The sequence below is a fragment of the Leucoraja erinacea genome, chromosome 25 (assembly GCF_028641065.1).
Source record: "Leucoraja erinacea ecotype New England chromosome 25, Leri_hhj_1, whole genome shotgun sequence".
Classification (NCBI taxonomy): Eukaryota; Metazoa; Chordata; class Chondrichthyes; order Rajiformes; family Rajidae; genus Leucoraja; species Leucoraja erinaceus.
In genome coordinates, this window is record NC_073401.1 from 22,385,575 (window position 1) to 22,400,670 (window position 15,096).

At 42.5% G+C, this 15,096-nt stretch overlaps 2 protein-coding genes across 2 annotated transcripts; both read left to right on the forward strand.

Moving 5' to 3' along the window:
* Positions 1-262: 262 nt before the first annotated feature.
* On the forward strand, positions 263-3,561 carry LOC129709067 (immunoglobulin lambda-1 light chain-like). The gene is made up of 3 exons (XM_055655169.1): positions 263-514; positions 635-979; positions 2,906-3,561. Exons 1-3 carry the CDS (start codon positions 466-468, stop codon positions 3,226-3,228), a joined length of 717 nt encoding a protein of 238 aa, XP_055511144.1. The 5' UTR covers positions 263-465; the 3' UTR covers positions 3,229-3,561.
* Positions 3,562-11,044: 7,483 nt separating this feature from the next.
* On the forward strand, positions 11,045-14,277 carry LOC129709068 (immunoglobulin lambda-1 light chain-like). The gene is made up of 3 exons (XM_055655170.1): positions 11,045-11,199; positions 11,324-11,668; positions 13,600-14,277. Exons 1-3 carry the CDS (start codon positions 11,151-11,153, stop codon positions 13,920-13,922), a joined length of 717 nt encoding a protein of 238 aa, XP_055511145.1. The 5' UTR covers positions 11,045-11,150; the 3' UTR covers positions 13,923-14,277.
* Positions 14,278-15,096: the final 819 nt, after the last annotated feature.

The following is a 15,096-nucleotide window of genomic DNA, read 5'->3' on the forward strand; positions in this document are numbered from 1 at the left end:
AGGATTCAAACTAAATGCAAAACCAGAATTGAATGTCCCGTTTCAAATAACACAAAATCTCCAGTTGTAGGAAGGAACTGCAGATGCTGGTTTACACCGAAGATAAGCACACATTGCTGGATTTTAGATGGAATAGGTGACGTTTCGGGTCGCGACCCTTCTTCATACCGAGAGTCACGGGAGAGGGAAATAGAGATATCAAAACAGAATATCTTACGTGCTTGGAAATATATTAAATTGTACCGAGATACATAATTGGAAACTAAATCCATATCTACCTAACATTTCGGAAATAATTTGACACAGGAACAATCTGGCAACATTTGATTGGCGCAGCATCCATTCTGATTTGAGTGTTTTGCATAATTATGGAAGGCAGTGACGCCTCGCAACAGGGTTCATAAGCGACCTGGAGAGACGCCTGATCAACCACTTCATCTGGCGCCCTCCAACAAAATAATTACAATGTCTTGCTGGATGTCACTGGTTTGTGTGTTAGCATTTTCCGCAGCGTGTGAGTATTTTACTTCCAATGTTATTTATTCTGGAGTGCGATTAAACGTTTAGATATCTGACACTTCTGCTGTTTCGCTAATATATTGGTAAATGTATTTTTTTCTGGTTTGTTTTCCAGGCATAAATGCGCAAATTACACTAAATCAGCCGCCTTCAAAATCCACGTCTCCGGGACAAAACGCACTAATTTCCTGTATCTTGACTGGCGGCAGTTTAGGTAGTAGTTATGTTTCCTGGTACCAGCAGATTCCCGGAGCGGTTCCGCGGTTTCTGTTCTACTATTACTCGGGCAGCAGCATTACTAGAGGCTCGGGAGTTTCTGACCGTTTCGCGGGATCAGTGTCAGGCAACACTGCAACATTGACAATAGCGAATGTGCAGTTGGGGGACGCTGCGGACTATTACTGTGGTGTGTGGAAAAATCCTTTCATCTTCGGCAAAGGAACGAGGCTGGGTATTGGCGGTAAGTAAACTATCTTCTACCTATGGGTTATTGATACTGCTGTGAAAAATAATTAGTTTTGTGTCGCTGATTGATGTTTCCAATAAAAGGCTTTTAAAGCTGATTTCTTAAATAATACACGACCAAGATCGAATCTCCTTTGGCAAATTGGTTGACAACAGCAATGAAAGGACGAAATGACTGTCCATCTGTTTTTTTACTCTTAATTACTTTTCGGACGATGAACTAACATGGACCAAGCCAGGGTACTAAGAAAACCGACCGTATGGAAACGGGAATTAACATTAGAGTGACAAGGAACTGCAGATGCTGATTTGCAAAATAAAAACCCCCAAAACAGCAGAGGAGTGCCTCAGTGGGTCAGGCAGCATCTCTGGTGAACATAGATTGGCGATGACCAGAAACGCCTCATCCATCTTCTCCAGAGAAGCTCCCGAATCCATCACGTTGTGCATCTTTCGGGGAATTATTTCTTGCCTTTAATGGCGCCTAGAATTCTAATGGAAAACGCACCTTCAATAATAGCTCATTTTCTGTTGATATTCCATCACGAAATGTAAAATGTGGGGATTCTGCGGATCACTAGACCATGATAGACTTTTCCCAACATCGTGAACATGGAGAAATGTGGATTCTTGAAAATTATTGGTTCTCATCCCAAAATCGGCACGGTGGCGCAGCGGTTTAGCGCTGTAACCCAGTCGGTTCCATCCCGACTACGGGTACTGTCTGCACGAAGTTTGTTCGTTCTCCCCGTGACTGCATGTGGTACAAATAAATTAAATCCTATTTCGAGAGGACTAGCTGCCACATTTATCCTTGTCCTCTTTTATACTTTTAAAACTGGTTAAATATTGCTCGTATACTTCTTTTGTAAGAGCTGAAGATTGTCATGGTCAATATTTAGCCGGGATAAACATCGGACGTAAACAATAACGCGGTGCGAGGTGTAGTGCAGCGACATTGGATTTGAAATCATCCATCGCTATGAATCTATGTTGTTGTTTTTAATTTTTATGCTTTAAAATCTTTGCTTAATTGTATCTCCCGGACATATTCAAAGTCAATGTCTGCTACCAATGATTTACTGCTAATGCGATATTGAATTCATTTCGTGATTTTGAAATTCCGGTACTTATGAGTTTTGTTGCCAGATGTAATTGTCATTACACTTAGAGCATGCGGATTCTGGAATCAATGGGACAGCGATTATTTCAATTTTACACGAAAAATAACTGAAAATGTGAAAGCAATTTGCGCATTGAATTTCCCAACCATATCAGTAATCAGCAAGTCATTACAGTCGATTTACTCTTTTTGCCATTGAGTGTACGGAGTGAGATTCGATGATCAAATTCAGAAATTGAGCTAATTTTTTACTTCAAAAAGAAGACACAACATAAACGTAAACCATGTCCAAAATCAATTAAAAATGTGGGAACTAGTCTATGCATCGATGGGTTAAATGGCAAATTATTCGTGTCTCTTTTATCGAATCCTTCATGACACTTCGTTCTTTGGCCTTAATAAATGAAAGTATCCAAATACGACATGTTTTAAGCGAGTTCAGTTGAAATTGGCACAATAGTTCCATAATTTATTAAATCCTGCAAATGGCTGTCGGGTCCAACACACGATTTTTATTTCAACTGGGGACAACGGAAATAATACTCTGGAGATCAATTAAAAACACTGACGAAATAATTTATGTTTAACCACAAAATAGAACGTGTCCCATTGTCATAAATACCAATTAATCTTCGGAGATCACACCTGGAAATGATCTCACGTGCGCAATTGAACAATTTGAAACAATAGAGGAAAAATGTTTATTCATTAAAATGAATGGATCCATGGTATTTTTAACTATGTTTTAACCGAAGCAGTTCTTCAACCTCCACTAATCTGTGATATTATTTTAAACAGCACCTCGCGCCCCCGCAATGTCCGTCCTCGGACCTTCAGCGGAAGAAATCGAGGGAAAGGGCACGGCCACCCTGGTGTGTTTGGTGAGCGGGTTTAATCCGGGTGCAGTGGACATTGAGTGGACCGTGGAGGGCAGTGCGAGAAGTGACGGCGTTGAGACCAGCCCAATCCAGCAGGAGAAGGACAACACGTTCAGTGCGAGCAGTTACCTGACTCTGCCAGTCACAGTCTGGAACTCAAACAATCTTTACTCTTGTGTGGTTAAACACGAAACCCAGGCAATCCCGTTTGAGGCAGACATCACCAGAACCGGCTGTATCTAAAACTCCTCAATTCCACCTAATGGAGCTGAAGTGATATATTTTGATAATTCTTTCTTTCTTTATTTGTGAAAAATTGGTCTGGGCATAATGTTTGTTTTTCGACCAGTCTTTGCGTTTAAAATCGTCGTTTGTCTTGCCAGTTGTGAACGCTATTCCATTAAAGCAATCAAATTGTTAATTGAACCTCCTATGCTATTCAATCTCAGCTGATGCATCTTCAAATATTCATTAATATTCAGTGGTCCGAAGTTTGTATTCTGGATGTTTGCTTACTGCTATCAGAAATTCAAACACGACTGTCAAATAAAATCAATAGTCCATTATTAAGAGCAATACATTTCCGTGACTATTATTTATGGTTTTTGACCTAATAGACGAAACAGCGATTTAGGTTGTCGAAAGTTATATAAAACCGGTGACTTTAAGTTGGTTCACTTTATCCAGCGCTCGCCCATAGGTAGCAGAAACACACACACAAACACGTCCATATGGAATCTCATTCGAGTGAGGGCGGCTGAACATCATATACCGGCCTACTAATCAATTAGGAATCTATGTCGAACATGATGCTAAAACTAAAGAAACATCTCCGACACCTCCCTCCCCTTTCCTGATCTCAATCTCTATGACAGGAGAGAGAATTATTTGGATGAGGGAATTAAATGCAAAATCTCCAGGTTTGCGGATGACACGAAGCTGGGGGGCAGTGTTAGCTGTGAGGAGGATGCTTGGAGGCTGCAAGGTGACTTGGATAGGTTGGGTGAGTGGGCAAATGCATGGCAGATGCAGTATAATGTGGATAAATGTGAGGTTATCCACTTTGGTGGCAAAACAGGAAAGTAAACTAGTCCATTATTAAGAGCAATACATTTTCGTGACTATTATTTCTGATTCGGAAGCAGTCAAATGTATGAAATCAAGATTTATGGGAAAAGGGGAGATGCAACGAGATCTGGGTGTCATGGTACACCAGTCATTGAAAGTAGGAATACAGGTGCAGCAGGCAGCGAAGAAAGCAAATGGTATGTTAGCATTCATAGCAAAAGGATTTGAGTATAAGAGCAGGGAGGTTCTACTGCAGTTGTACGGGGTCTTGGTGAGACCACACCTGGAGTATCGCGTACAGTATTGGTCTCCTAATCTGAGGAAAGACATTCTTGCCATAGAGGGAGTACAGAGAAGGCTCACCAGACTAATTCCTGGGATGGCAGGACTTTCACATGAAGAAAGACTGGATAGACTCGGCTTGTACACGCTAGAATTTAGAAGATTGAGGGGGGATCTTATAGAAACTTACAAAATTCTTAAGGGGTTGGACAAGCATGATGCAGGAAGATTATTCCCGATGTTGGAGAAGTCCAGAACTAGGGGTCACAGTTTAAGGATAAGAGGGAAGTATTTTAGGACCGAGATGAGAAAATCATTTTTTACACGGAGAGTGCCGAATCTGTGGAATTCTCTGCCACAAAAGGTAGTTGAGGCCAGTTCAATGGCTATATTGAGGGAGTTAGATGTGGCTCTAGGGGCTAAAGACATCAGGGGGGTATGGAGAGAAGGCAGGGATGGGATACTGAGATGGATTATAAGCCATGATCATAATGAATGGCGGTGCAGGTTCGTAGGGCCGAATGGCCTACTCCTGCACCTATTTTCTATGTTTCTATGTTTCTATGAGATAGACCACCGACTGACGTGTATTACAAACCCACTGACTCCCACAACTATCTCGGCTACACTACTTCCCACCCGGCTTCCTGCAAAGACTATCCCTCACTCCCAATTCGTCCGTCTGCACCGCATCTGCGCACAAGGTGAGGTGTTCCATACATGGACATCCGAGATGTCCTCATTCTTTAGTGAACGGGAGTCCCCTTCCCCATCATAGATGATGCCCTCACTCGTGTCTCCTCAGTACCCGCAGCTCCGCCCTTGTTCCCCTTCCCCCCAGTCGCAACAGAGACAGAGTTCCCCTGGTCCTTAAATTTGACCCCATCAGACGTCGCATACACCACATAATCCTCCAACATTTTCGCCACCTCCAATGGGATCCCGACACTAGTCACATCTTTCCATCTCCACCCTTTTCCGCCTTCCGCAGAGATCCTCAGCAACTCCCTGGGTAACACATTCCTTCCCATCCAAATCACCGTCTCCTCCATTGCCAGAGTGAGGCGAAATGCAAATTGGAGGAACAGCATCTCATATTCGCTGGGCAGCCTACAGCCAAGTGGAATGAATGTTGATTTAAGTAACATCAAGTAATCCTGACATTCCCTCTCTCTCTATCCCTCCCCCACCCAAGTCACACCAGCTCCTCGTCTTCGCCCAATGATCAGCTAACAACGGGCTTAAGAAGGAGAGACAAATCAACCATGATTGAATGGTGGGTTGAAGATGGGTCGTGGCGTAATTCTACTATTCCTTACGACCTTATGACCTTATCACTGGTCCGCGCGGTAGGGATTAACGGGCCCCTTTCAGGCTGGCAGGAAGTGACGAGTGGGGTGCCGCGAGGCTCGGTGCTGGGACCGCAGCTATTTACAACATATGGTAATGATTTAGATGGAGGGATTAAAAGTAACATTAGCAAATTGCAGATGATACAAAGCTGGGTGGCAGTGTGAAATGTGAAGTGGATGTTCTGAGAATGCAGCGTGACGTGGCCAGGTTGGGTGAGTGGGCAGATGCATGGCAGATGCGGTTTAATGTGAATAAATGTGAGGTTACCCAATTAGGTAGCAAAAACAGAAAGAAAGATTATTATGTAAATGGTGTCAATTTGGGAAAAGGGGAAGTACTACGGGATCTGGGGGGGGGGTCTTTGTTCATCAATCAATGAAAGCAAGCATGCAGGTACAGAAGGCAGTGAAGGAAGCGAATGGCATGGTGGCCTTCATAACAATAGGAGTTGAGTAAAGGAGCAAAGATTTCCTTCTGCAGTTGTACAAGGCTGTAGTGAGACCACACCTGGAGGATTGTGTGCAGTTTTGATCTTGAAATTTGAGGAAGGACATTCTTGTTATTGAGGGAGTGCAGCGTAGGCTCACAAGGTTAATTCCAGAGATGGCGCGACTGTCATCTGCTGAGAGAATGGAGCGGTTGGGCTTGTCTACTCTGGAATTTAGAAGGATAAGAGGATATCTTATTGAGACATATAGGATTATTAAGGGTTTGCACACGCTAGAGGCAGGAAATATGTTCCCGATGTTGGGGGAGTCCAGAACCAGGGGCCACAGTTTAAGAATAAGGGATAAGCAATTTAGAACGGAGATGGGGAAACACTTTTTCACACTGAGAGTTGCGAGTCTTGTGGAATTCTCTGCCTCAGAGGAGGAGGCCGCTTCTCTGGAAACTTTCAAGAAATTGCTCGATAGGGCTCTTGAAGATAGCGGAGTCAGGGGGGATATGGGGAGAAGGCAGGAACAGGGTACTGATTGTGGATGATCATCCATGATCACATTGAATGGCCGTGCTGGCTTGAAGGGCCGTGTGGCCTACGCCTGCACCTATTGTCTATTGTCTATTACACAGCCATGCCTATCGCTAGCTAGCTCATTCTCCTTCAAATGGGAGTAAATCTCGATGAATTATCTCCAATAGTTTCCTACCACTGACGTGCGTCTCACCGGCCTCTATTTCCCTGGATTCCTCTTACGTCTCAATCAACAAAGGAACAACTGGTCATTTCCCAGTCCTCTATATGCTCGCCTCTGGCAATAGAAGAAGCAAATATTCTCAAGACCCCTGGAATCACCTCTCGCCTCCCTCAATAAACTGTGATAGATACCAACGGGTGCAGGGGACCTATCCAACTCAATGTTCCTCAAAAGCCCCACTGCCGCTCTTTTCAACCTCAAGCCCCAGCATATGTGCCCTAGCATATTAGTTTTCTCCACACTGATCTCACCGTCATCCACGTCTTTCTCCTTGGTGAATACAGATGCAGAACGCACTCGTTTAACAATTCCGCTACATCCTTTATCCTTGATCAGACCTACCGTATCCTTACACCCTTCTTGTTTTTTAACATATGCATAAAAATCCGCAGTATTTTCCTTAACTCAACAAATCAGTTACATTTCGTGACCAGTTTGGCCCGACTAATCACCCAGTTGAGCTATTTGCTACTCATCATTCCTCACAATCCCCGTATGATGGCACTTTGTTAAATCTGACATACGCTTCCGTTTTGTTTCTGAAAAGGTGTATAACCTCCGTGGTCATTCACGGATCCCTTACCATGCCATCGTTATCCATCCGCCTTACTGGAACGTGCTGATCCTGTACTTGGTTAAATAACTCCCATATATTAGTTGTGGACATACTCAATAACAACTGCAACCAAGCTCCTGCCTAATGACATCTTAATCTGTTTTGCTTCTGCCAACATCCACACCAAATCTTTATTCAAACCTTATACAAAACCTTGTAATGTTGAGGTCACTATCCCCAAGTGCTCTTCCAGCATACCACCAGTCACGTGGCCAAGCACATTTCCCAACACAAGCTCCAGTATCGTCCCTCCTGGATTCAGACTATCCATACACCGTTTAAGGCAAATTTCTTGGATATACTTCATAAATTCTCATTTAACCCCCTTGCACTGAACAAAATACAGTCAATATTGGGGAGGTTAACGATACCCACTACAGCAACACTGTAGTTCATGCATCTGTATGCAGATCCGATCCATCTATTAGATTCGATGAGATTAGATTAGACCTAATCTAATAGATGGACGGATGGATCTCCCGCTGATTATTGGGTGTCCCATAATATAATCCCATTAGAGAGACTGGTCCTTTCTTATTTTTAAGCACAACCCACATGTCTCAATAGATGTACCCTCCACTACGTCCCCTCTGAGTTCCGCCATCCCAGATATCGAAGCCCTGATACATGTCTCTCCCATAAGAAGGTTTTCATAATGGCCACGACATTATTATTCCAAGCACTGATCTCGCCTATCTACGTTCATTTAACTTCATCCACAATACTCCTTGCATTGAAGTAAACATGTCATCCCTTAATTGCCCCATAATCATGAACCAATCCCTGCCCATCTTTCCTTTGAGACTTACTTGTTATAACCTCCACTTTCCCATAATCCTTCCCACTTGCAGACTTGCTTCTTTCGTTCCCATTCTCTGTCCATTGTAACTTAAATTCTCCAGATTAGTACAAGCAACCTTCACTGAAAAGATTTTGGAGCTCCTTCAGTTCAAATGCAACGTGTCCCTCTTGTGCAGGTTGCCTTTGCGATAACAGAAATCTCAATGGTCTACGATTCGAATCATTTCCCCTGCACCAACCCCTCAGCCATGCATTCATCTGTCCCATCCTCCTATTGCTACACTCAATAACACCTGGCGACTGTAGTAATCTAGAGATGGTAATTTAAACCTTTTAGCTAATTCCCATTAGACACTCCGCAGGACCTCATTGCTCTTCGGTATATTTTGCTGATCTACTTATATTCACCCCAGAGGACCCCATCCATTTTCCTAACTCTTTTCCCATCTCTTTATACTGACTCTATAGGACCTCATCCAGTTTCCTACATATCATTTGTGCGGACATGCACAACGACTTCTGTCTGTTCACCCACCAGGTCGAAAATGCTCTGCATTCGTTCCAGGACATTCTAGATCCTTGCACCAGAGAGGCAACAGTCCGTCCATGAGGCCTACTTGCTCCTGTCTGTCCCCCGCACTAATGTGGTTTATCACAATCACTGCCTGACTTCACACCGCTGCACATCAGAGACAGGCCCAGTGCCACAGACCTGACTACTGCTGCTGTCCCCTGAACGGTTACCCCCTCAACTGTTGCAAACGAACATAGCTGTTTTGCAGGGGGAAGCCTACAGGGCACTCCTGAACCCTCTGCCTACTCCCTTTGCTGCTGGTCACTCTTCTATTCTTTGTCCGCACCACACGTGTGAGCACCTCACTATGACTTCTAACTATGACTTGCTCACTCTCTGGACGAAGACGAGGTCATCCAATTGGAACTGCAGATCACTAACAGGGTCTTTCAGGAGCTGCACCTGGACACACCTCATGCAGATGTAATGTTCAGAGACGCTACGTCTTCTTCAGTTCCAACATCCCACAGGCTGAGCACACTAGCCTCCATCTCTATGACACCAAGACCAGGTTGTGCTGCAAAGCAAACATAAAGTGACAGAACAAACCGTAACCTAAGGTAACCCTCACAGGAGTCTCTTGAGCTTAAGCCTCAATAAACCAATCTTACTATATATGGCCGCTCCACTTATGTTTACCTTCATTTTATTTGCAATAGTTATTTAACCAAATAACCAAGTGTGACACTTGCCCGCAAATAACGATATAGAAGGTGAACCAATATTCAAATAAGCATAACTCTGTCCGTTTGTAATGCAATGTAATTGCAATGTATTTAGTATACGCAAACAGTGCCTTCGTAATTCATTGTTACTTGCAGCGAGTGAACATATAGAATGTGGCAAGTGTCAAATAAAGCGGATTATTTTGCTGTGAATTAAGTTAATTTACTTGATTGCTGTCGGAGCTGCACACATCAAGGTAAGCTGAAAGCATTTCAGAAATACTAAGCAGTATTAAAAAAAATCGGAAACAAAGCTTGAGACATTGATGCCTCTGCTTGGCTTGTTTACAAGTCACCGATCTGAGGACTTTATAGGGCACTGTTCGGGCACATTCGTGGAAAGGACCGCTCTCTTTTGATTAATTGTCAGCCGAATTGTAAGAGGCCAAATGAGAAAATATTGATATTTGTCGGTTCTTTAGGCTGTATTTTCTTGTTGATATGCTTTAGCATTGATTCACACGGTGCTGTAGCAACCCACAATATGAAAAGAGGCTTTCGCTATAAATAGAGCGATTGGTTCGCAGTAAGAAATGTGCGCGCGTCATATCAAGCAACGCTGTTCACATCTAAATATAATTCCATATATCGAATGAAGGTTGACAGAATCTATACCATGGCAATCCAAACACCTACAGACTCACTTCACTTTTTTAACCGATAAAGCTACCTTGGCGATGAAATATATTTTTCAATTTCCTTCTCAATTGCACGTGCAATGTCAGTGAACCTGAACTAACCTTGGGTGCTACGAGCAAACATGGTTTCCAAAAATAACTCAAAAATCTTTGCATTGGTTTTGGCAGTGACTTGCGTAGGCAGTAAGTTGGCCAGAACTGGCACCGAGATTTAAAAAATCATAAATAATTTGCAGTCAATTGCAAATTCGCTTTCAAACATCTCTTAGTCGCTATCTTCATCATAATATTCGCCAGTATCAAATACAATGTGCAATTAAAGGGATGAAGGAACAAGTCCCGCGCAGTAGGATGGCACAGTGAGATCAGATTCATCAGTACTGGAATGATGAGTTACCTCCATGAATATAATTTATTTTAACACACACTCTCTGCAACCACACAGAAAAGGATTCAAACTAAATGCAAAACCAGAATTGAATGTCCCGTTTCAAATAACCCAACATCTCCAGTTGTAGGAAGGAACTGCAGATGCTGGTTTACACCGAAGATAAGCACATTGCTGGATTTAAAGTGGAATAGGTGACGTTTCGGGTAACGACCCTTCTTCATACTGAGAGTCACGGGAGAGGGAAACTAGAGATATTAAAACAAAATATCTTACGTGCTTGGAAATATATTAAATTGTACCGAGATACATAATTGGAAACTAAATCCTTATCTACCTAACATTTCGGAAATAATTTGACATAGGAACAATCTGGCAACATTTGATTGGCGCAGCGTCCATTCTGATTAGAGTGTTTTGCATAATTAGTGAAGGCAGTGACGCCTCGCAACAGGGTTCATAAGCGACCTGGAGAGACACCTGATCAACCACTTCATCTGGCGCCCTCCACCAAAATAATTGCAATGTCTTGCTGGATGTCACTGGTTTGTGCGTTAGCATTTTCCGCAGCATGTGAGTAATTTGCCTCCAAAGTTATTTATTCTGGAGTGCGATTAAACGTTTAGATAGCTGACACTTCTGCTGTTTCGCTAATATCTTGGTTAATGTTGTACTTTTTTTCTGGTTTGTTTTCCAGGCATAAATGCGCAAATTACACTAAATCAGCCGCCTTCAAAATCCACGTCTCCGGGGCAAAACGTGCAAATATCCTGTATCATGACTGGTGGCAGTTTAAGTACCAACACTGTTTCCTGGTACCAGCAGATTCCCGGAGCGGTTCCGCGGTTTCTGTTCTACTATTACTCGGGCGGCAGCATTGTTAGAGGTTCGGGAGTTTCTGACCGTTTCGCGGGATCAGTGTCAGGCAACACTGCAACATTGACAATAGCGAATGTGCAGTTGGCGGACGCTGCGGACTATTACTGTGGTGTGTGGATAAATCCTTTCATCTTCGGCAAAGGAACGAGGCTGGGTATTGGCGGTAAGTAAACTATCTTCTACCTATGGGTTATTGATACTGCTGTGAAAAATAATTAGTTTTTTGTCGCTAATTGATGTTTCCAATTAAAGGCTTTTAAAGCTGATTTTTTAAATAATACGCGACCAAGATCGAATCTCCTTTGGCAAATTGGTTGACAACAGCAATGAAAGGACGAAATGACTGTCCATCTGTTTTTTTTACTCTTAATTACTATTCGGACGATGAACTAACATTGACCAAGCCAGGGTACTAAGAAAACCGACCATATGGAAACGGGAATTAACATTAGAGTGACAAGGAACTGCAGATGCTGATTTGCAAAATAAAACCCCCGAAAAAAGCAGAGGAGTGCCTCAGTGGGTCAGGCAGCATCTCTGGTGAACATAGATTGGCGATGACCCGAAACGCCTCATTCATCTTCTCCAGAGAAGCTCCCGAATCCATCACGTTGTGCATCTTTCGGGAAATTATTTCTTGCCTTTAATGGCGCCTAGAATTCTAATGGAAAACGCACCTTCAATAATAGCTCATTTTCTGTTGATATTCCATCACGAAATGTGAAATGTGGGGATTCTGCGGATCACTAGACCATGATAGACTTTTCCCAACATCGTGAACATGGAGAAATGTGGATTCTTGAAAATTATTGGTTCTCATCCAAAAATCGGCACGGTGGCGCAGCGGTTTAGCGCTGTAACCCAGTTGGTTCCATCCCAACTACGGATGCTGTCTGCACGGAGTTTGTTCGTTCTTCCCGTTACTGCATGTGGTACAAATAAATTAAATCCTATTTCGAGAGGACTAGCTGCCACATTTATCCTTGTCCTCTTTCATGCTTTTAAAACTGCTTAAATATTGCTTGTATACTTCTTTTGTAAGTGCTGAAGATTGTCATGGTCAATATTTAGCCGGGATAAACATCGGACGCAAACAATAACGCGGTGCGAGGTGTAGTGCAGCGACATTGGATTTGAAATCATCCATCGTTATGAATATATGGTGTTGTTTTTTAACTTTTATGCTTTCAAATGTTTGTTTAATTGTGTCTCCCGGACATATTCAAAGTCAATGTCTGCTGCCAATGATTTACTGCTAATGCGATATTGAATTCATTTCGTGATTTTGAAATTCCGGTACCTATGAGTTTTGTTGCCAGATGTAATTGTCATTACACTTAGAGCATGCGGATTCTGGAATCAATGGGACAGCGATTATTTCAATTTTACACGAAAAATAACTGAAAATGTGAAAGCAATTTGCGCATTGAATTTCCCAACCATATCAGTAATCAGCAAGTCATTACAGTCGATTTACTCCTTTTGCCATTGAGTGTACGGAGTGAGATTCGATGATCAAATTCAGAAATTGAGCTAATTTTTTACTTCATAAAGAAGACACAACATAAACGTAAACCATGTCCAAAATCAATTAAAATATGCGGGAACTAGTCTATGCATCGATGGGTTAAATGGCAAATTATTCGTGTCTCTTTTTATCGAATCCTTCATGACACTTCGTTCTTTGGCCTTAATAAATGAAAGTATCCAAATAAGACATGTTTTAAGCGAGTTCAGTTGAAATTGGCACAATAGTTCCATAATTTATTAAATCCTGCAAATGGCTGTCGGGTCCAACACACGATTTTTATTTCAACTGGGGCCAATGGAAATAATACTCTGGAGATCAATTAAAAACACTGACGAAATAATTTATGTTTAACCACAAAATAGAACGTATCCCATTGTCATAAATACCAATTAATCTTCGGCGATCACACCTGGAAAATATCTCACGTGCGCAATTGAACAATTTGAAACAAGTAGACGAAAAATGTTTATTCATTAAAATGAATGGATCCATGGTATTTTTAATTATGTTTTAACCAAAGCAGTTCTTCAACCTCCACTAATCTGTGATATTATTTTAAACAGCACCTCGCGCCCCCGCAATGTCCGTCCTCGGACCTTCAGCGGAAGAAATCAAGGGAAAGGGCACGGCCACACTGCTGTGTTTGGTGAGCGGGTTTAATCCGGGTGCAGTGGACATTGAGTGGACCGTGGAAGGCAGTACGAGAAGTGACGGCGTTAAGACCAGCCCAATCCAGCAGGAGAAGGACAACACGTTCAGTGCGAGCAGTTACCTGACTCTGCCAGTCACAGTCTGGAACTCAAACAATCTTTACTCTTGTGTGGTTAAACACGAAACCCAGGCAATCCCGTTTGAGGCAGACATCACCAGAACCGGCTGTATCTAAAACTCCTCAATTCCACCTAATGGAGCTGAAGTGATATATTTTGATCATTCTTTCTTTCTATATTTGTGACAAATTGGTCTGGGCATATTGTTTGTTTTTCGACCAGTCTTTGCGTTTAAAGTCGTCGTTTGTCTTGCCGATTGTGAACGCCATTCTATTAAAGCAATCAAATTGTTAATTGAACCTCCTATGTTATTCAATCTCAGCTGATGCATCTTCAAATATTCATTAATATTCAGTGGTCTGAAGGTTGTATTCTGGATGTTTGCTTACTGCTATCATAAATTCAAACACGACTGTCAAATAAAATCAATAGTCCATTATTAAGAGCAATACATTTCCGTGACTATTATTTATGGTTTTTGACCTAATAGACGAAACAGCGATTTAGGTTGTCGAAAGTTATATAAAACCGGTGACTTTAAGTTGGTTCACTTTAACCAGCGCTCGCCCATAGGTAGCAGAAACACACACACAAACACGTCCATATGGAATCTCATTCGAGTGAGGGCGGCTGAACATCATATACCGGCCTACTAATCAATTAGGAATCTATGTCGAACATGATGCTAAAACTAAAGAAACATCTCCGACACCTCCCTCCCCTTTCCTGATCTCAATCTCTATGACAGGAGAGAGAATTATTTGGATGAGGGAATTAAATGCAAAATCTCCAGGTTTGCGGATGACACGAAGCTGGGGGGCAGTGTTAGCTGTGAGGAGGATGCTAGGAGGCTGCAAGGTGACTTGGATAGGTTGGGTGAGTGGGCAAATGCATGGCAGATGCAGTATAATGTGGATAAATGTGAGGTTATCCACTTTGGTGGCAAAACAGGAAAGTAAACTAGTCCATTATTAAGAGCAATACATTTTCGTGACTATTATTTCTGATTCGGAAGCAGTCAAATGTATGAAATCAAGATTTATGGGAAAAGGGGAGATGCAACGAGATCTGGGTGTCATGGTACACCAGTCATTGAAAGTAGGAATACAGGTGCAGCAGGCAGCGAAGAAAGCAAATGGTATGTTAGCATTCATAGCAAAAGGATTTGAGTATAAGAGCAGGGAGGTTCTACTGCAGTTGTACGGGGTCTTGGTGAGACCACACCTGGAGTATCGCGTACAGTATTGGTCTCCTAATCTGAGGAAAGACATTCTTGCCATAGAGGGAGTA